This window comes from Myotis lucifugus, unplaced genomic scaffold (genome assembly GCF_000147115.1).
Source record: "Myotis lucifugus unplaced genomic scaffold, Myoluc2.0 scaffold_238, whole genome shotgun sequence".
Classification (NCBI taxonomy): domain Eukaryota; kingdom Metazoa; phylum Chordata; class Mammalia; order Chiroptera; family Vespertilionidae; genus Myotis; species Myotis lucifugus.
The window spans coordinates 431069-451750 of NW_005871286.1; the positions used below are offsets into that span (position 1 = coordinate 431069).

The following is a 20682-nucleotide window of genomic DNA, read 5'->3' on the forward strand; positions in this document are numbered from 1 at the left end:
AAAACAGATCAAGGCCATTATGCTTTCCTGGTGAGGAATGTAAATTTTACTTAAAGTGCAAAGGGGAAACAATTACGTGTTTAAATAAAAACTAAAGCTGATTTGCATTTTAAAATGTTGTCCTGGGTGTGGTTATCCAGAAAGAATGGAAGGGGAACAAGGCAGGATGTGGACTTGACCTGGAGGGTGGAGGTGGCCTTGGAGGTGCTGTGTGGCTTATAGACTATAGTACAGTCACTATACTAAGGGAGCCAAGGAAAGAGAAAGCGAGGGACACCTGTGAGCCTGAGCTTGCGCTCCCCAGTAGGTATTGCTGAATAGTAAACAGTGTAACTATTTCCTGAAGGGGAAGAAAGGGAGGACGGAGAGTTCTGTTTGTCCCTGTTAAATTTCACATGCTTATTAGACATTGAAGTGAGCATTTAGTATAGGTATCTGAAGATGAAATATAAATTGGGGAATTACATATAGAATTCATGTTGTTTTACAATCTTCATAGCCTTAGGGTAGATCCGCTTTTAAAACAATTATGTGGGAAAAAAACACATCACAAAACAATTATGTGTATTACAAGAAACAGACAACTAAAATATCTGTACAAATATCTTAGTTTTGCTTGTGCACTATAACTTCAGTGCAATTCTGAAAGTGAAATTGCTAAGTTTATGCGCATTTTTTCATTTTTATTTTTTGCATTTTACATTTTGAAAGGGGTCCAAATCCTCAGAAATGTTTGCACCTCTCTAGGCTTGCAACGCTGGCCAACACTGGCCATTAGCACACTTTAATTTCTGCCAACCTAATCGTAGAAAAAAGGGACCTCATGATTTTCAACTTGGTATTTCTTAAGAGTAAAACTGAGCTTCTTCATATTGGCCTTTCTTCTTCGTGCTCTTTGACTTTGAAGCTGTGTGTGTGGGTCCCCTGGGTCCTCCTAGGTGCCAGACTCGGGTCGGAGTTTGGCGTGGTCAAGGTGCGGAGCCCGCTGTTGGCAGGGATGCGCGTTTCCTCCTGCGCCCTGCACGCCTGCCGGGGGCCCGCGGCTGGCCGGGGGCGGACAGATGACGAAGAGGAGGCCCGGAGGTGCTGTGGTGAGAAGAGGCTTGGGGAGGCGTAGGAAGGACGATCAGCTTCCATCGCGCCCCGGACTGACCCTGGGAATCCCCGAATTCCCGCGGGGGATCCTGGCTTCCCTCCCGCGTGGTTTCAAAAGTTGTGAAACTCCCGAGGGTCCCAGCCCATGGCCGCCCTGGTGTCGCGTGGTCTCCAAGGGAGCGGGGAAAGTAAAACCGAAACCTGCCTGCCGGCCCGCCCTGCCGCCCGCGCCCCGCTACGTTCCAGCCCCGCCGACGGCCGAGTGCGCGTCTCTGCTCCGCCATGGCAAGTTGCTTTTGCTTCGGATTTTGCAGGGCAGGGTCGTTTCGTGCCGTCGCTTCGGTCCTCTAGAAGGACGAGGAGCCTGGTGGGGGTGGGCGAGAGTCCCTAGAAGGACCAGGAGCCTGGTGGGGGTGGGCGAAGGTCCCTAGAAGGATGGGGAGCCTGGTGGTGGTGGGCGAGGGGGCAGGGACCGGGCAGGGGGAGAGCCAACTGCCCTGGGGCACCCCCGCCAGCAAACGTCTCCCTGCCTTTCTGCACCTGCCCGGTGGAACTGCGCGCCTGAAATTCACACCCCCCACCACGTTCCCAGTGCCCGGTCGCCAGGGACACAGCTGTTCGTCGGGGAGTCGCTTCGCAGGCTGTGTTAGGACTTAACTGTTGTTCCCATACCATCCCCCGCTTTGGTGAACAAGAGCGGAGGGAGTTACCCAGAAATGGAGGCCCCGGTTTCCTTTTGAAAAGGGCCAGTGAGGATTCCAGCCAAGGACGCAAGCTGGGAAGGCATCCAGATGGGTATCTTGTCTGAATTAGTGAGAATTCTCTCTTGTGGCTTAGTCCTTTCTCTAGACAAGGGCTCTGTGTTTTCACCTCCGGGCTAGCTGGCAAGAACAGTTAGCAAATTCAAGAGTCAGCCTTCCCGCAAGCGTTTGAAAGCAGTGGCAGGGCCCTGAATGCTCACTTAGAAATGCCAGGGTCCCGGAAGTGCCCAAGCAGTGTGAGATGCAAGTGTGGTTTTCTTTACTGTAGTGACAAGAAACAACTGGTTTTTTAAATATATTTTATTAATTTTATTATTATTATTATTATTTTTTTTATATTTTATTGATTTTTTACAGAGAGAAAGGAGAGAGATAGAGAGTTAGAAACATCGATGAGAGAGAAACATCGATTAGCTGCCTCCTGCACATCTCCCACTTAGAAATGCCAGGGTCCCGGAAGTGCCCAAGCAGTGTGAGATGCAAGTGTGGTTTTCTTTACTGTAGTGACAAGATCTATCCACTGAGCCAAACCAGTTTCGGCAAATTTTATTATTTTTAAAAAATATATTTTATTGGTTTTTTACAGAGAGGAAGGGAGAGGGATAGAGAGTTAGAAACATCAATGAGAGAGAAACATCGATCAGCTGCCTCCTCCTGCACACCCCCTACTGGAGATGTGCCCGCAACCAAGGTACATGCCCTTGACTGGAATCGAACCCGGGACCCTTCAGTCCGCAGGCCAACGCTCTATCCACTGAGCCACACCGGTCAGGGCAACAACTGGTTTTAAGAAAAGAAATATAAACAGATGCCGTGAATGGATCTAATTATTTTCCCCCAACGACTTACAAAAATAAACTCGATTTTTCTTTATATCTTTTTGGTTTCTGACACGATGGTCAGAAATCTCTTAAAATATATCACTGATACAGGGAAAATGCCATCACCTTAATACGTCTTGGCTAAGATGCTGCTCTTGTTTCAAAATCCTGTATCTCTGAGGTAACTCCTGAAAGGGCTCTCTCCAAAGACACCTCTTTTCCTTATGGGGATGGAAGAGATTAGTAGCTATCAGGAAGAAGTTCCTTTGATTTCAAAGATAAGTTAAATGTAGACACTTGGATAAAGAAATACACGGTGTGGTATTAGTGTTGACGAGGGCAGAGGTGAGGTGAGGTTTTCTGAGTTTAAATTGATTGAAAGTTTTTCTTTGACATTGACGAAGAGCAAAAGGGAAGTTAATTCACTAGTCATTTACCCATTGAAGTCGGTGTGGACTCTTACAGCCAGATGGTTAGTAATGAAGACAAATCTGTGAAGTAAAATTCCCTGAACATCTGACAAATCTCTTTTGTCATTTTTTCCCACTGCTAGGAAGACCTATTTTGGGATACTTACATCTTACCACTTGCAGCTAGGATGGAGGAACACGTTTACATATTTTTACTGTTCAGAAGCTGTTTTCCGCCATTAAATACCTCCCATCCCTGGCTGGAGGGCTCAGTTGATTGGAGCATCGTCCTGTGCACCAAAAGGTTGCAGGTTCAATTCTGATTCCATCCCTGCTCTGGGCCAGTAGGTCTAATAGATGTTTGTTTGTTTGTTTGTTTTTATTTCTTTCTCACTCCCTTCCTCTCTAAAAAAATCAATAAAAACATATTCTCCGATGAGGATTAAAAAAATAAAATAAAAGTACTTTTCATAGTAATCAGTCAATAGGTTATTATGGGTTCCCTTTCCAAGAGATACTCCCTCTGTTTTATGTGTCTCAACATGAGCTATTTTCATCCCCAACCCCCCCCCCCCCCCGCCTTTTTAAAAAATGTTTTTATTGATTTCAGAGAGGAAGGGAGAGGGAGAGAGAGAGATAGAAACATCAATGATGAGAGAGAATTATTGATTGGTTGCCTCCTGCACACCCCCTCCTGGGGATCGAGCCCGCAAGCCAGGCATGTGCCCTTGACCGGAATCGAACCTGGGACCCTTTAGTCCGCAGGCCAAGGCACTATCCACTGAACCAAACCAGCTAGGGCTCCCCACCCCTTTTAAGGTGCCTTTGGGATGGACAGGACACTGTGTGTGTGCTTAGACTATGAACTTGACCTGGGAGATCAGAAGTAGTTTGCCTATCCCCAGTGAAGTCCTACTCTGAGTACAGAGTTCTTTCAACTGAGAGCTCACAATATCTCTGTGATCTGTTAACCATTACTCAGGCCCGTGAGACATGCTGTCCTTCCCGGGGGTAAGTGCTGGAGTCCAACCCCAGCGGGTCCAGGGGTCCCCAAAGGTGTGGACGGAGTCGGCGAAGAAGGAATGACACGAAGACAGCCTTCAGTTGATCAGCAGCCTAGTCAGGACCTCTAGCCAGGATCTCCAGCCAAAGTTCTGGTCGGAGTTCTGGTTAGGAACTGATGAGGGTCTGATGTGTATTGTCTTGTTACATCCGTATTTATACCAGCCGATTTTAATCCTGTCAATTTCTATTACAAAGGTTAGGGCGTTTCTTATCTCCATTCCAGGGAGTAAAGATTATGTAGCTTAACTACCCGCCTGGCACTTAATTAAGAGGTTGTATCTCCTCCCTAACCTCAGGGAAAAATCCCCACCTGGGGAAACAACCTTTCTCAGAGAGGTGACCTTGGTTAAAACACATGGCGCTAAGGAGAGCAAACATATTAAGAACAATATGCTATATATGCCAGGTCCCTTGAAACATATGCTGTGCAGATGTTTCTTTCCTGCAGCGACTGTGTCAAGCAGCAAGGATGGACCAGCTTCCGGCAGGTAAGTTAGGAGGGATTATGTCTGAGCTCTGGTACAGTCAAGCTGTGAACCACCTATAAACCCTGGGCAGGGAAGCTTAGGGGTCCACTTCCCTAAATAGACTGGGGACACATGAAGACATTTAAATAGAAGCCCCTTAACTGGATAATACAACAAGTTCAAAGAGAGTGAGCCCAGGGAAGGATCTACTTGTAGCTGGCACTCTGTGCTCAGTGTGGTGGCAGGCTCTGCAATGACAGATATGCTTAGTGGTTCAATTCCATCTCACATATGTGCTTGGAGGCAGGATTTACTCCACTGCAGCCCTAGTATTATTGCCAGGGTTTTATTTTTTTATGGTGACTTTTTCCTGATTCTGACAAAAAAGTAGGGGATGTGTTTCTTATTGGCTTATGTATTTTGGATTCTACAATCAAAACATACAGCCATCTCCAAATGAACGTATTTTGTGGTTAGCGTGGCTTTTTAAAAAAAATTTATTTGAGAGAGAGACGGAGAAATAGAAATATCAATGATGAGAGAGAATCATCGATTGGCTGCCTGCTGCACGCATCCACTGGAGGTCGAGCCCCCAAACCCAGGCATGTGCTCTGACCAGGCATCAAATGGTAACCTCCTGGTTCATAGGTCAAAGCTCAACCACTGGGCGGCACCGCCTCGGGCTAGCTTGACTATTTTTAAAATTAAAATTTTAATTCAAATGTGTCTTTCTTGATCTTTTTCTTTGTGACTTCTGTTATTTTTAGGCATGTCTAAAATCAGACAAATATTAACGAATGTTTTCCATGTATAAAAAATATCACTTTTTACATTTAACTCTCGATTTCTTGTGTGGACCCTATATTCTACCTATCTATCTATCTAAAGAATCTAACCATCTGCACTGGTACATTTGTTGAGTAAAATAGCCTCTCCTACTGGTATGTGATGTTGCCTATATGAAGTAGAATCTTACATATTTTAAAGAGCATCCTATTATTTCTCTTACAGGCATCAGTTTTGAATGACAAGGAATCCAAAGCTTTTGAAAGAACGGTTGTAGTTGCTGGTCTGCCGGTTGACCTTTTTAATGATCTATCACTGACCACATTAGTGAAGAGACATTTCCAAGATACCAAGAATGAAGGCGGGGTTGTTGAAAATGTGATATATCCAACAAGAACCATGGGAGTTGCATATGTAACATTTAAAGAAAAAAAAGGTATTTCTAAATCAAATTTCTGTAATCTTAGAAATGTTTCTGTAATGAAATTAAAAATTGAATTTCATGAAAATGAATCATGGGATTGGTGAAGTTTAAAGTAGCTTTTAAAAAAAGTATTCTATTCTGGATATAAAAGTGGCACAATATTGCACCAGCAAGAATATATGTGGAAATTGCCGTGGCTGGTGTGGCTCAGGTGGTTGGGCATTGTCTCTGGCACTGAAAGATTTCTGGTTCAGTTTGCAGTCAGGGCACATGTCTGGGTTGCAGGCTCGATCCCCCCCAGGATGCAGCAGATCAATGTTTTGCTCTCGCATTGATGTTTCTCCCTCTCCCTGTCCCTTCCTCTCTATGTTCTCGGAGAAAAAAATTAGAAAGTGGTACATGTAGTGATGGTATCTAAAGCCATGGATCACCCAGGAGGTGGGTGTAGGTTAGCATAGAGTTTTGAGGCCTGAGATAGAAGCATGCCAACATCTAGAAAATGGGAAGAAAAAGAGAATTAGCAGAGGAGACTGAGCAGGTCAGCCAATGAATAAGAGGAAAAGCAGACAGGGTGGTATCCTGGATTTGAGAAGGTGAAGTTTCCTGTGGCCATAATTAACAGAGTGGGAGATTAACTTTTGGGTGTTTATTTTCTAGTCATACATAACTATGTGTGTTTTTTAAAGTCTGATTAGGATCATATTTACACAAATGAATTTTAATGTATTAAAAGTAGAAGGGAAAACGATTTAAAAGTTGAATTTAGAAGAAAAATATAGAAAAAAAAATCCCAGGCATTCTAACTAATAAAGTTGAACATCTCTATTATTATTATTATTATTTAAAACTATTTTTATTGATTTCAGAGAGGAAAGGAGAGGGGGAGAGAGAGAGAGAAACATCAGTGATGAGAGAGAGTCATTGATCAGCTGCCCCCTGCACACCCCCTAATGAGGATCAAGCCCGAAACCCGGACATGTACCCTTAACTAGAATTGAACCCGGGACCCTTCAGTCTCCAGGCCAACGCTCTATCCACTGAGCCAAACGAGCTAGGGCTCTATTATTATTAATTAAAATAATTATTAGTGTATCAAGGCACAAACACTTCTGATGGCACTGTTTCCACTCAGTTGCAGAGAATGTCATCAGAAAAAAGAAACACTATCTAGCAGAGAAGGTTGGACCCATTCAACTCACAGTCTCTCATTTTAGTGAAAAGGTAAGGTGTGATGCTGAAGGCCTGCTGTTAGTCTTGGATCCTGTTTTTTTCTGCAAAGTGTTCCCTACGTAGGAGACACAAGTCACTGTTATCCCATGATTTGGAAAGAAAATCCAAACTCCTTAACCTGAGTCAGTGTTAAAGGCTAACCCTGTATCTTAAAATTTTTTGATTATTGCTTGGCCTGTTTTTATGTTTCTATACATCCCATGAGATGCTTTTAAAGTGATAGTGAGCTTTTATGCTCTCATGGATGATGTCGGGTATCTACCTAAAAACTTATTTTGGGAAAAAACAAAAACCCGTGAACATTAAAAAGAATCTTTGAAGATACAGGAAAGGAAGAAATCAGGTTAAAATCCAAAGCATTGGTTTAGACTTTATTTGGTAAGAAACCCAGGCTTCTGTGCAGTCATCTGATGAACTTGAAACTTGGGGGCTGCCTAGGGGGACCACTTTATCCACAGAGCAGAACCAGAACAGTGTATATCTATGGGTTCTACTTAAGACTTTGTTTCAAAAAAGCATTCTGCTGCTAAAAAATATTTAGCCAGCTCTGTTTTGGGGAATGCAGCGAGGGACTGTGAATCCCAAATTGAACACTGTGGGCTCCATGGGGTTGTGGGATCCCTTTGATGGGCTGCTATGGCGCAAGAAGCCAGTCTGTGTTAGGGAACTGGGGACTGGTTTAGGGTAACTGTTGCAGAGACAGCGGCAGAAAAAGATTGTGTTTATGCTGTCTGCTCCAGTAGGCAGTGCTGTTTTAACTTCTCTCTCTTTAATTTTAGGTCTTGATCTCTGTAAATGCTATTCTTGATCTCTCTGTTTTTCGAGGTCCATTCCCTCTGGAAAGTCTGGTGAGGGACCTGAAAAAGAAAATTCCAAGTTTACGCTTCAGTCCTTTGGAACAAAATGGAAGAATCTCCGTTCACGGATCCTTTCTGGCTATCAAGAAGCTCAAAGAAACTTTGCTAATTAAAGCAAGTTCTCTTTTAGAAAAAAACAGGAGTTGTATCAGTGAGGGGGAAAAGAGGAGTAGACAGAGCCCCAGAAGGAGTCTACCGAGAAGTAATAACTCTTTGGAGTCACCCAGGTCCTCAGTACCCGAGACGGCTAGACGTGGAGAGACTGCCAGATGTGGAGAGACGCTTGTTCTCGAAACAGATGTTTTTCTGTACCTGAAAAAGAACGGCTTTTATGAAAGTACTTTGAAAAAATTTCATGTGCTATGTCAGGAGAGAGTGGAAGGTGAAATCACCACAATTTGCATAAAAAATGCTCGAGATGGTTTGCGGCCAAACAATGAAAAACTTGTAAAAGAGTACTTTGAAAAATATTCACATGCCCTTCACTTTGAGCTTAGAAAAGAGACGTTTGATTTGGAAGGAAAGGAAAAGAGAGAGAGAGGAAATATTAAGTTGGCATGTGAACAACTAAGTTTGAGGTACCATCAGAAACTTCTGGTTAATTTTTATAAGACACACATTGATATTATAGGATCATCTTCTGACGTTTACTCGTTTAAAAAAGAGCTCATGAAATTCATAAGGCAAACAGGTAGGTGATAGAATCTCAGCAATAGTGATGATAATGGCTGCTGCTTTTCCTTCCTGAGCAGTGAGGAGGCCATGCATGATGATAGCTTTACACATCTTATCTCATTTAATCCTTGAGACCATCCTTCGTTAGAGTCATTGCTATCCTGTTATAGGGGAAGGAACTAGGATTTGGAGCAGTTAAAACACATGTCCGAGGTTATCTAGCTGGCAAGGAATGGGGCTGGGATTAAACCCAGTCTATGTGACTATAAAGGTAATATCTGAAGTATAAAACTTTGAAAAAAAACTCATTAAGCTTTGAAGAAATCTCACTTTCTCTGAAACCCCAAATTCTTAGAAAAGGAAGTAGCCTTAATTCTAATATACGAGAAGTTCAGATGATGATGATTATGCCATTGGCAATTTCTTAGCATTTACAAAGTTTGCATTTATTCTAAATAGAATAAGGATGCTGGCAAGCCCTGGCCAGGTAGCTCAGTTGGTTAGTGCATCATCCAGATGTATCAAGATTGCAGGTTTGATCCCCAGTCAGGGCACATACAGGAATCAACCAATGAATGCATGAATGGATAGAGCAACAAATCGATCTTTCTCTCCTCCTCCTTTCTCTCTAAAAACCAATAAAAAAAATTAAAGAAAATATGTTGGCAAAAGTCACTTGAGAAGCTACTTTTTCTCAAAGTCAATAAATAAAAAATTTAAGAAAATAATGCTTGCAAAAGTCACTTGGGAAGTATTTCTGATGCAAGTTAAATTATTACTTAACTAAACCCCATTGATGCAAGACTACTAGACATGGAACATTTTTATCTAGACTAACTGCTTACATAAAATGTTGATTCTGTTATAATTATATAGATAGTGTAGCATCTTTTTTCTTTATTCCTCCTTTTATAATTGTATTGTTAAAGCAACAACATTTGAAGAGTTAGATCATAGGTGATAAAAACAATAACATGGGTACTGGCACTATCAGAGGGAACACTTTGCAAAGTATATGATTGTCTAACCACTAGGCTGTACTCCTAAAACCAATACAAAGTAATATTAAAAGAAAACTGTAATTGAGCAATAAAGTCAGTTTTCACATATGGAACTAAGAGGAAAAGAAATCAAATGAAACATTAATACAAAAAGAATAACAAACACTATTTGCTAGGCATAATTTTAAGGGCTTTACATATCTTCATTTGGTTCTGACAGCAACCCTATGATGTAGGTGCTGTGGTTATGTCCTTTTCACAGATGAGGGAACTGAAGTCTACTGATGTAATGTAACTTGTTCGTGCTCTTAATTACTGTACTGTGCTTCTCCCTTTTATAGAAGTAGTCTCCTACAGTTCTACTTAAAGAATTAAGAAATCAGAGAGGACAGAGGATTTGAAAGTTCTCTAGTGAAGAAGGGAAGCCAGGGCTCATAAGTCATTGAGTTGTATGACTATCCTGAATTTAACTTTGGGTTAAGCCAGTTTTAAGAGGCTGGGCCACTTCAGAGACCCTCTTGGGATAATAAAATGTTTATATCTCACATAGCTCTAATAAACAATCATGCTTATGACGATTGGAATTGTTTATATCAGAACAAATGAAGAAAAACCTTCATATGCTTTCATTTTTCTCAGCTATCTAAATCCCAAATATGTAAGTAATTCTTAATTCTTTAAACACAACATTTCATTTCTGTCTGAGTAAACAACTTATCACGGGAAATTTGCTATTTATATTGAGTGCCCAATAAAGTATCTTCAAGAAGTTTGTCTCAGTTTGGGTCCAATCAGGGAAGAGAAGGCACACAATAATTTGAATAGGGAAAGTGTAATGTAATGTAAAGAGTTGCTAACTAGCCGAAACCGGTTTGGCTCAGTGGATGAAGCGTCGGCCTGCGGACTGAGGGGTCCCGGTTCGATTCCGGTCGTGGGCATGTACCTTGGTTGTGGGCACATCCCCAGTGGGAGATGTGCAGGAGGCGGCTGATCGATGTTTCTCTCTCATCGATGTCTCTAGCTCTCTATCTCTCTCTCTCCCTCTCTGTAAAAAATCAATAAAATATATATTAAAAAAAAAAGAGTTGCTAACTATAATAGGGCATTAAACTAATGAGGGATTGACTAGCAAGAAATAAAGAGAACTAAAAAATATAGAAATAAAAGATATAAGGAGCAGTTTAGAGAGAGCAACCAAGGAGGAACTCCTCAGCCCTCCTCTGAGAGCCAGTCCTTGCTGGAGGGCTTGTACTAGGGGATCTTGCTGAAAATCCATCCTTTGGGGAGTATCTCACCAGGGCACTCCATTACAAAATGGCTAAAGGGGCTGCTGGGGAGACCTTGTGTGCTAGGGGCTGAACACTGGAGAGGCTGCCCATGGTGCATAAGCCTGATGGCGCATGCTTCAGAAGCTGGTGCTGGGAGAGCTGGATTCTGGGTAGCCTGCCTATTGAATACACCGAAACAGTCCTTTCTTTTGCAATGTCTCTCTGGCGCCCTCTGCTGACAAACCTTAACATCCTGTCAGATACAAAAGAAAAATCAAGGGACCAGATCTATTTTTATAGGGTATGCACATAAGATGAATTTAAAGCTGACTCAATAAATTAATAACTGGCAGAGTTATATTTGATACCTACAAGGCTTTCATGATTACCAGATATTGAATACCAACAGAGTAGTCTTTTAACAAAGAACTGGATCAGAATAGTGAATCTCATTCCATGATCTGATATAAATTAAATACTCATTGGACTTAAAGGAACTGGTACGGCATCTTATGCTTGAGAAGATGATATATCTCAGGTGTTTTTACATATGGCTGTCCATTTCAGCACTCTTCTTATAATATGCTAGCTGTGTAACCAATTTCTATCTTTAAAAAACTTTCCCCCCCCCAAGTGGAAGTGCTGATTTTTATTAAAATTTATTTTTGAATGTTACTGGTGCCCAGGCAAACGATGTGAATTCCATCTTGTTGTCAAGCCTAACCCTGTTGTATGTCTGCCATTGAGAGAAAAACCTATCATTTAATTAGATAACAAGCTGATAGTTCTCAGAGGCTGCAGGTAGTGAAGAGAGCCATTATCAATGTTTAAAGGGATGCAGGAGTTTGAGATCATGATCTACAAAGGAGAAGAGTGGGAGAAAGGGCGCTTAGGCATCTGGGTAAGAAACTCATTCAGAAATTTTTGTTGATCTCATACTCTGGGACACTATTTTGCTGTGTTCGGAAGACAGCAGTGGGGCATACGATAGAACTATTCACCGACTCCGGAGAAGTCTAGCAGAGAAGGGAGGCAAACAAGCCATTACAGCAGTGCTGGCTGTAGAAGTACTTGGTGTGGGGTGTGTGTATGTGTGTAATTCTTACCTAGTCATTTCCAATTTATTGGCATAATTCTCATACAAAAAGATAGTGAGTATATGTTCAAGTTTTCTTTACCTTATTATTGAGGAGTAAACCAGCAGAATGACAAAACTGGTTCAAAAAGAACACAAGAAATGGAACTTAAAAGATGGCTGGAGAAAAGCATGTTAGTAAAGATTGCTAACCTGGCAACAGAACTGGTCAATGTCTTGTAATGCTATAAAATTGTGATTTGGCGCCCAACGTGATTACCCACCTGGCACTTAGTTAAGGGGTTTTACGGATTTATTCCCTTCCTTAGTCCTGTTAATCCCTAACTCCAGGGAAAAAATCCCCACCTGGGGAAACCTTTCTCAGAGAGGTGACCTCTGTTAAAACACATAGCTTTAGGAAGGGGAGCAAATATATTAAGAACAGTATGCCGTTTGCCGGAAGAAGGATTGTTCCCAGGCTTGGGAACCCAACATTTGCCCGTTGGATTTTGAGGTTGCTTGGGACTGGTGACTTCTTTGTTATTTCCATTTTCTCCCCTTTTAAATTGGCATACTTACATCGGTTAGCCTATGTCTATCCTTCCATTTGGGGAGCAGGTAAATCATTTCTTGAGTTTCACAGGTTCACAGATAAAGACTAATTGTGCCTAAGGATTAGCCAGAGACTGACCAATACCTGATGAGATTTAGGGCTTTTGAGCCGATGAGCTTTTAGACTGAGTTGATGCTGTAATGGACTGACATCTTTGGAAATGTTGGGATGGGGGAGAATGTATTTTACATGTGGGAGAGAAGTAGATCTTTGGGAGACAAAAAGTAGACTGCAGTAGGTAGAATAATAGCCCCAATGATGTCCATATCCTAGTCCCCAAAACTTCTGAATATGTTATTTTATATAGCAAAAGTGACTTTGCAGATATGACTATATTAAGGATCTCAATGTGTAGGGATTAACTTGATGGGTCTATTATAAGGGTTAAGCAGCAATAAAAACTAATACAAGTGACCACCAAAGACACTTTTTTTAATAATCCCTGGATCCATAGGAGATATGCATATATATAACATATATGATAGATATACATGTATATCATACATACATATGCATATATATCATGTATACTAATCCATGATAATTTGTATGTTTGAAAATATTTTTCCGTCTGTGATCTGTCTTGTCATTTCATGTTGTTTATTATTAAACAGAACCTTAAAATTTAAAAAAATAAAGTATAGCTATAGCCCTAAAAAAATAAAAAATAAAATTCCAACCAAGGTCTTTGCATCATCAACAAATAACTATTGTTCTTTTGAGGAACAACTTTTGGTCTTCTTTTGATTCAAATTTGGCAAATAAAGTTTTTCCTTCATAATGAAGCAATAGGCTTGGAACATCAGGCAACATTCAAAATCACTTCTTCCCAGGAAACAAGCAGTAAGAGTCCCCTCTTCTGACACTTTAGTGTCCAGACTGAGAAATTCCATGGAGACAAGGACACAGGTCAGCAATTCCCTCCCCAAAGTTCCTACCTCCTGATCCACAGAAAAACAGCAGGAACTGGATCCAGAAGGGGCAAAGCTGATCATTGTGTTCCTTTGCGTTGTGGAGAACTAGGCACAAAATAAGCCTCCTGGTCATGCCCATAGGGGTCCTGGCTCCCAGGGACTTCTGAAGAGCCAGGGATCCAGACTCTCAGAGAGCAATTCCAGTTGAAAAGCCAAGATAAAAACGGGCCACCCAGCCCTAGCTGTTTTGGCTCAGTGGCTAGAGCATCGGCCTGCAGACTGAAGGGTCCCAGGTCCAATTCCAGTCAAGGTCACATGCCTGGGTTGTGGACCCCATCCCCAGGAGGGGATGTGCAGAAGATGGCCGATCCATGATTCTCTCTCATCGTTGATGTTTCTATCTCTCTCTCCCCTCTCCCTTCCTCTCTGAAATCAATAAAAATATATTTTAAAACAAAATAAAATAAAATACCCTGGATATGAGAGTTTTGTGTGAAATAGTAGTGTGAGATCAATTAATTGCTGAGTCACATTTTTTCATAGAACCAACTTTAAATAGTAAAACATTAAAATTGAACGTAACATGAAGAGAACACAATATTGATTAATAGATTGCATCTGGCTAGAGAGCCCTTATAGATCTGAGACTGCAGTTTCTTTTTTTTTAAAATTTCTTTTTTTTTCTTTTTTTTTATTGCTTAAAGTATTACAAAGAGTATTACATATGTCTCCTTTTTTTCCCCCGCTCTTGACAATCCCCTGGCCTCCCCTACCCCCCAGTGTCTTATGTCCATTGGTTATGCTTATATACATGCATACAAGTCCTTCGGTTGATCTCTTACCCGCCCCCCCCCCCTTCCTGCCCCCCAACCCTCCCCGGCCTTCCCACTGTAGTTTGACAGTCTGTTCGAGGCAGCTCTGCCTCTGTATCTATTTTTGTTCATAAGTTTATAATGGTCTTTATTATCCATAAATGAGTGAGATCATGTGGTATTTTTCCTTTATTGACTGGATTATTTCACTTAGCATAATGCTCTCCAGTTCCATCCATGCCGTTGCAAATGGTAAGAGTTCCTTCTTTTTTACGGCAGCATAGTATTCCATCGTGTAGATGTACCACAGTTTTCTAATCCATTCATCTACTGATGGGCACTTAGGCTGTTTCCAGATCTTAGCTATGGTGAATTGTGCTGCTATGAACATATGGGTGCATATATCCTTTCTGATTGGTGTTTCTGGTTTCTTGGGATATATCCCTAGAAGTGGGATCACTGGGTCAAATGGGAGTTCCATTTTTAGTTTTTTGAGGAAACTCCATACTGTCTTCCATAGTGGCTGCACCAGTCTGCATTCCCACCAGCAGTGCAAAGGGCCAGGCCTTTCATATGCAAAAGCCTTTTGCCAGGCCCACAGCTTGGGTGGGGCGGGGCGGAGGTCCCAGGGGATCAACAGGGGATCAACAGGGCGGGCGGAGCAAGCAGTTATGGCTGCTCTCAGTCCTGCCCTCAGAGGCCCCGCTTCTCAGTGTCCCGGCAATCGCTGCAAGCACCTCTGAGAGAAAGCTGCCCTCGAGTTCTGACCTATGCCAGACAGTCCAGTTTCTCCCGTATGAGTCTGGGTCCCCAGAGACTCACCCAGAACTGGAGCTCAGAGCTTCATACTCCCTACCGATTGAAAAAGACAACCGTGTCCTCAGCCGCCAGCCCTCTCCATGTGCACCTCCAACCTCTGTACTGTACTTCTGCACCGCACCTCCTCTGAGTCTCGGTATGCTTTTCTCTTTCCTTCTAGTTGTAGAATTTCCACTCAGCCAGCCTTCCTGTGGTTCTGGATGATGTCCGTTCCATCTTTTAGTTGTGTTCTTGTTTTTAATTGCACCCTACTCTGCTGCTACTTGCTAGTATTTTGACTAGGGCTACTTTGAATCTATAGATCAATTTGAAGAGAATATCAAATCTTCTAAACCATGCACCTTGTACTTTTTGCAAGGAGGTCTGGCCCATCTTTCTGGTTAGATTTATACCTAGGTATTTGATGTTTTCTGATGCTAATGTAAATTATTTATTTTAAAGGTTTATTTTTTTATTATTTAATGCTCATATAGAAATACTGACCCTGTATCTTGTGACTTTGCTAAATTCTTTTGTTATTTCTGTTTACCTTCAGATATGTAATTTTGGATATTCTATGTAGTAGGTTTATTTTAAATTTCCTATGGGTTGTATTTCTCTAATCTAAGGAAATATGCCTTTCAACAGTCCTGGAAACATTTCTGTCTCTGTTTTAGTTGAATATAGTTCCACCATTTTCTTAATTTTAAATTTCTCTCTCTCTCGCTCTCTCTCTTTTTCTCGTGCTTTAATTATGTTCAATTTGTAACAAGGAAATTGGGGGTCACCACAACATGAGGAACTGTATTAGTGGGTCACAGCATTAGGAAGGTTGAGATCACTGGTCTAAGGTTTATTTCTACCTCAATTGCTGGCTCCTACCCAGCCTGGTCCTGGTCTGGGCTTGGGCAGGAGGCAAACAACTGATGTGTTTCTCTCACATGGATTATTTCTGTCTTCCCCTCTCTCCCCCACTCTCTCTAAACATCAATGGGAAAATATCCTCAGGTGAGGATTAAAAAAACAAACAAAGGTGGGTAACCTGGTCAGAAGGTCAAATCTTCAAAGTGCATGCAAACCGCTCCTCACAGAGGTCCGGACTGAATGTTCGAGAGCATGTCCAGGAAGGCCTGCCCAGATGGTCCCTCCACATTCTGGAAGGTGTTCTGGACTCTGCTGAACAGGATGAAGTATTTCGCCTCCATCCAGATGAACCCGAAGTGGTTCTCATCGAACAGGATGAAGACTAAAGGGAGGCGCATGGGGTCGTCCAAGCCAGGTAAGTTGAAAGTTTCCACGCCATAGAAACACATCCTGCAGGTTCGGGGGTAGTCCTGGTTAAATGAGTGCACGCCCACAGGCAAAACAAACGGAACAGGCTGCTCCTCCGAAGCTGCAGCCCCGGACTCCCCGACGCTGGGCTGGGCAGGGCTCTGCCAGCCATGACCCTCGCTTTCCTCAGTCCCGTCTTCTTGCTGCTGCTGCTCCCGGATCACCTGCTTCTTAATCTCCTGGACCACGCAGGAGAGCTCATTGAAGTTGCGGAAGAACTCGCCATCTCGAAGATGGATGTGGCGCATGAGGTGGATCTCTAACGTCCAGATCAAGTCTCCCGTGATCTCCCTTACCCTGGCATACTTCCCATGGAAGCTGAGCATGGCAATCTTTCTATGGAAGCCATCGTATTTGCTGTGGAAGAGGCCTGGTCTGATGAGGTCGTCCGGGTGGCGTGGCGGGAGGTAGAGGCGACGGTAGGTCAGACAGTCATACTGCTGTCTGTCCTCTCGCACCAGCACCCGCCCCCGTTCTCCCTTAAGCCGCGTTGGTAAATCCGTTTGGTGGTCTCTCTTGATCCACTGGATGCTGAACCTGTCCTTCCTAATCTGCATGTGGCAGCTGTGGGAAAAGCTGTAGAAGTCGCCCATGTACTCCAAAGTGGCTGATTTCCTCTCTGTCAGGCGAATTCTAAACGAGGGCTTGAATTGCATTGGGTCATCCACATTGGTGTTAAGGCAAGGCTGTTCATCCAACCAGTAATGCATAAGCCATCCACCGCTACATACAGCAGTCTTCTATAGTCATCATCTGGCTGCCACAACCCCAAAATATTTCTGTATGGATGGAACAGCTTCGCATAGACTTCTCGATAAGACATACCTATCGTCTCCAGATTCTGCAAGGTTTCACGAAAGCCATACTCCTCCCGGCAGCGCCGTCTCCAGATGCTGTCGATGTGCAGGATGTGGTGGAATTTGGTGCAGGCCTGGGCCAGGCAAGGCAGGTCGGTGCCGGGGAGCAAGGCGAAGATCTTCACTAGCAGCTCGGGAGGCAGGTCCTGCAGGGAGCAGCGCAGGGGCGGCATGGGGCTCACGATTCCTCCACTCCCCGCACAGCACCGCACTGCTGCGTCCTCCTCAAGGTGCTTTTCTGCCAGGGCCGGCATGCCCTCGGCCGCTGCCGACTCAGCTGGGCCCTGGCACTCGTGAAGATACCACTTGCCCTCGGCCGCTGCTGTCTTAGGTGGGCCCTGGTGTTGGGGTCCAACCCCAGCAGGTCCAGGGGTCCCCAAAGGTGTGGACGGAGTCGGCAAAAAAGGAATGACACAGAGACAGCCTTCAGTTGATCAGCAGCCTAGCCAGGATCTCTAGCCAAGATCTCCAGCCAAGTTCTGGTGTTTATTGTCTTGTTACATCTGTATTTATACCAGTTGATTTTAATCCTGTCAATTTCTATTGCAAAGGTTAGGGCGTTTCTTATCTTCATTCCAGGGAGTAAAGATTATTTAGCTTTAGCGTGATTGTTTGTAGTTAAAGTGATTAACTACCCTCTGGCACTTAGTTAAGGGGTTTTATCCCCTCCCTAACTCCAGCGAAAAATCCCTACTTGGGGAAACAACTTTTCTCAGAGAGGTGACCTTGGTTAAAACACATAACGCAAGGGGAGCAAACATATTAAGAACAGTATGCTATATAGGCCAGGTTCCTTGAAACATATGCTGTGCAGATGTTTCTTTTCTGCAGCGACTGTGTCAAGCAGCAAGGATGGACCGGCTTCCGGCAAATTACCTCTTTTTTATTTTTTAAATGATAGCACATGCAAATCAGTGGCCACCTCTCAGATTGGGCCGTTTAAGACTCGGAAGAAGACTGGCAAGCAATGACAGTGAACATAGCTATAAACATAGTGGATGGAGCGCACAAAGAGCCCCGTTCCTGTAGAAGGTTGCCAGCCTCTTCAGTCAAGGGATTTCAGCTGTCCTCAAGTTGTTGGTTTGATTGTCTTTGTTGGTCTGGCTAGCGGGCGGCGTCACTGGTGACGGGCTTCCTGCTGCGAGTTGAAGGGCAGCCTGGTCCTTTGCCGGAAGGCAGTCCAACCTTGCTGCTTGACACAGTCGCTGCAGGGAAGAAACACCTGCACAGCATATGTTTCAAGGGACCTGGTGTATATGGCATACTGTTCTTTTTTTTTTTTTATATACTTTTATTATTATTTATTTATTTAAAAAGATTTTTATTTCTTAAAGTATTACAAAGAGCATTACATACATCTCCTCCCCCCTTTGACTTTCCCCCTGGCCTCCCCTACCCCCCAATGTTTTGTGCCCATTGGTTATTCTTATAGGCATAGTGTTCTTAATATGTTTGCTCCCCTTCTTAGCACTGTGTTTTAACCAAGGTCACCTCTCTGAGAAAGGTTGTTTCCCCAGGTGGGGATTTTTCCCTGGAGTTAGGGAGGGAATAAAACCCCTTAACTAAGTGCCAGGTGGGTAATTAATCACTTAAACTATGAAAAATCATGCTTAAGCTACATAATCTTTACTTAGGATAGTCTCCTTCAGTTACTTCCTTGTAGCTTAATAGAACAATAGAGTAACCTTGGAATGGAGATAAGAAACGCCCTAACCTTTGGAAAAGAATGGATAGGATTAAAATCAACTGGTAAAAATACAGATATAACAGGACAATAAGGACAGAACCTGGCAGGACAATAAGGACAGAACCTGGCAGGAGAACCTGGCTATACTGATCAACTGAAGGCTGTCTCTGTCCACACCTTTGGGAACCCCTGGACCTGCTGGGGCTGGACCCCAACACGTGGATTCTGTGTTTGTGGGCTCACCTATTGATAAAATTTATTTGTTATCCCCGTACTCAGAAATGCACAAAAGGTTAAAAACAAAAAACATTGAGTCGCCTGACAAGCACCTTCCCAGGCGAGGTGTAAAGAGGTGTCACTCTGCCTTCTTATTTCAGCTCTCCCTGTAAGCAGGTGTCCTTTCCATGGTATTTACTGCATGTTCTCACATTTCTATGCTTCTTCGGTCTGATTTTGCCATTTCTATGCTTCTTCGGTGTAATTTTGCCATTTGCTTCCACGTGTAGTGCTGAAGTGCTCAAGTGTGAGCAGGCTGTAATGCGTTGTACCAAGAAAATACATGCGGCGACAAACTTCATTCAGGCACACATTATAGTGCTTTTGGATGTGAGCTCAATGCTAATGAGTCAGCAATAGATATGAAATAAGGCATCGTTAAGCAGAAACACACATAAAACAAAGTCATGTATTGACCGGATGATGAAAACAGTGTGGCCAGAGGCTTGCGGGAAGCTAACCTTGTATTTCTCCTAGGAGCAATGGCTCAGTATTATTAGCCAATTCAGTGTTCATGGCCACTTTACAGGACAAAACCATTGTGAATAATGAGGATTGACTGTATATATAGTCATTTCCCTAAGACGTGCTCATGGTCAAGGAGAATGAGTCAGAAATTATCCTTTTGTAAGACCTTGTGGGAGAACCAGACTCTCTTAGTTTCCAAAAGGTCAGTCTGTCCCTCTTGCTGTTCTTTCCTGGGCTGGTCCTGACAAGGTGTCTCTGTCTTCCTTGTCACTGCTTCTAGCCAGGTCTGGTGGTAGTGTGGGGTGTGGCCTAGGCTGGGAGGGTAATCCATAGTTGTGACAGTGTAACTGACCCTCGCCTCTCCTGCGATCTCTCTCTCCTTTGGGCCCGATATGGAGAAAATTCCTCATTCTGGCCGCAGAATGATTTGCAGTGGAAATATCTACTGTTTCTGCTCTCATCTCCCCAATAGATAATTGCAAAAATAAAACAATCTGACACTAGTACATTTCTCAAGATCTGAGCTGTTCTGTTATAGCCAAGGTCACCCTGATAGGTAGTGATGTAAATACTAAGAACAGTTATCAGTAGGCCCTGTCTTTATCATTCCTAAAATTAAAGCTCAGGCTTTACTGGAGAGCCAGGAGTAAATCAACGCTGCCTACAGTCAAGTCAGGTTTGAGCTGGGCTGGAGATTGCATTCAAGTTTAATCAAGACTATGATGGGTTTTGTTGTGAACCTTACCTTTAAATGAAGGATTCAAAGGTGGCAATGTTCTCCTAAATTTGGCGTTCTCTTGACACAGTTGAAAAGATTTCTCACATGTGTAAGAGATCATCTTGAATAGAGAAGTTATTGCTACCCTGAGATTTTCTATATAAGGGACTTTGGGGTTGTTCATCCAGTATTAAAGAGATGGGGTATAATTTATGCCTGGCTATTTTTTCACTTTAATTCAGCTTTACTGCTTTCAGGAATGCATTAAAAAA

The 20682-nt window shown here is 43.0% G+C and overlaps 1 protein-coding gene across 2 annotated transcripts; it reads left to right on the plus strand.

Moving 5' to 3' along the window:
* Positions 1-1067: 1067 nt before the first annotated feature.
* RBM43 (RNA binding motif protein 43) lies at positions 1068-10361 on the plus strand. Of its 2 annotated transcripts, none has more exons than XM_006098487.3 (4): positions 1068-1380; positions 5631-5841; positions 6962-7050; positions 7839-10361. In XM_006098487.3, exons 1-4 carry the CDS (start codon positions 1378-1380, stop codon positions 8613-8615), a joined length of 1080 nt encoding a protein of 359 aa, XP_006098549.1. In that variant the 5' UTR covers positions 1068-1377; the 3' UTR covers positions 8616-10361. The 2 variants fall into 2 exon arrangements, with proteins under 2 accessions (XP_006098549.1, XP_023617992.1); XM_023762224.1 differs by lacking the exon at positions 1068-1380 and adding an exon at positions 4578-4640.
* The last annotated feature ends 10321 nt before the right edge of the window (positions 10362-20682 follow it).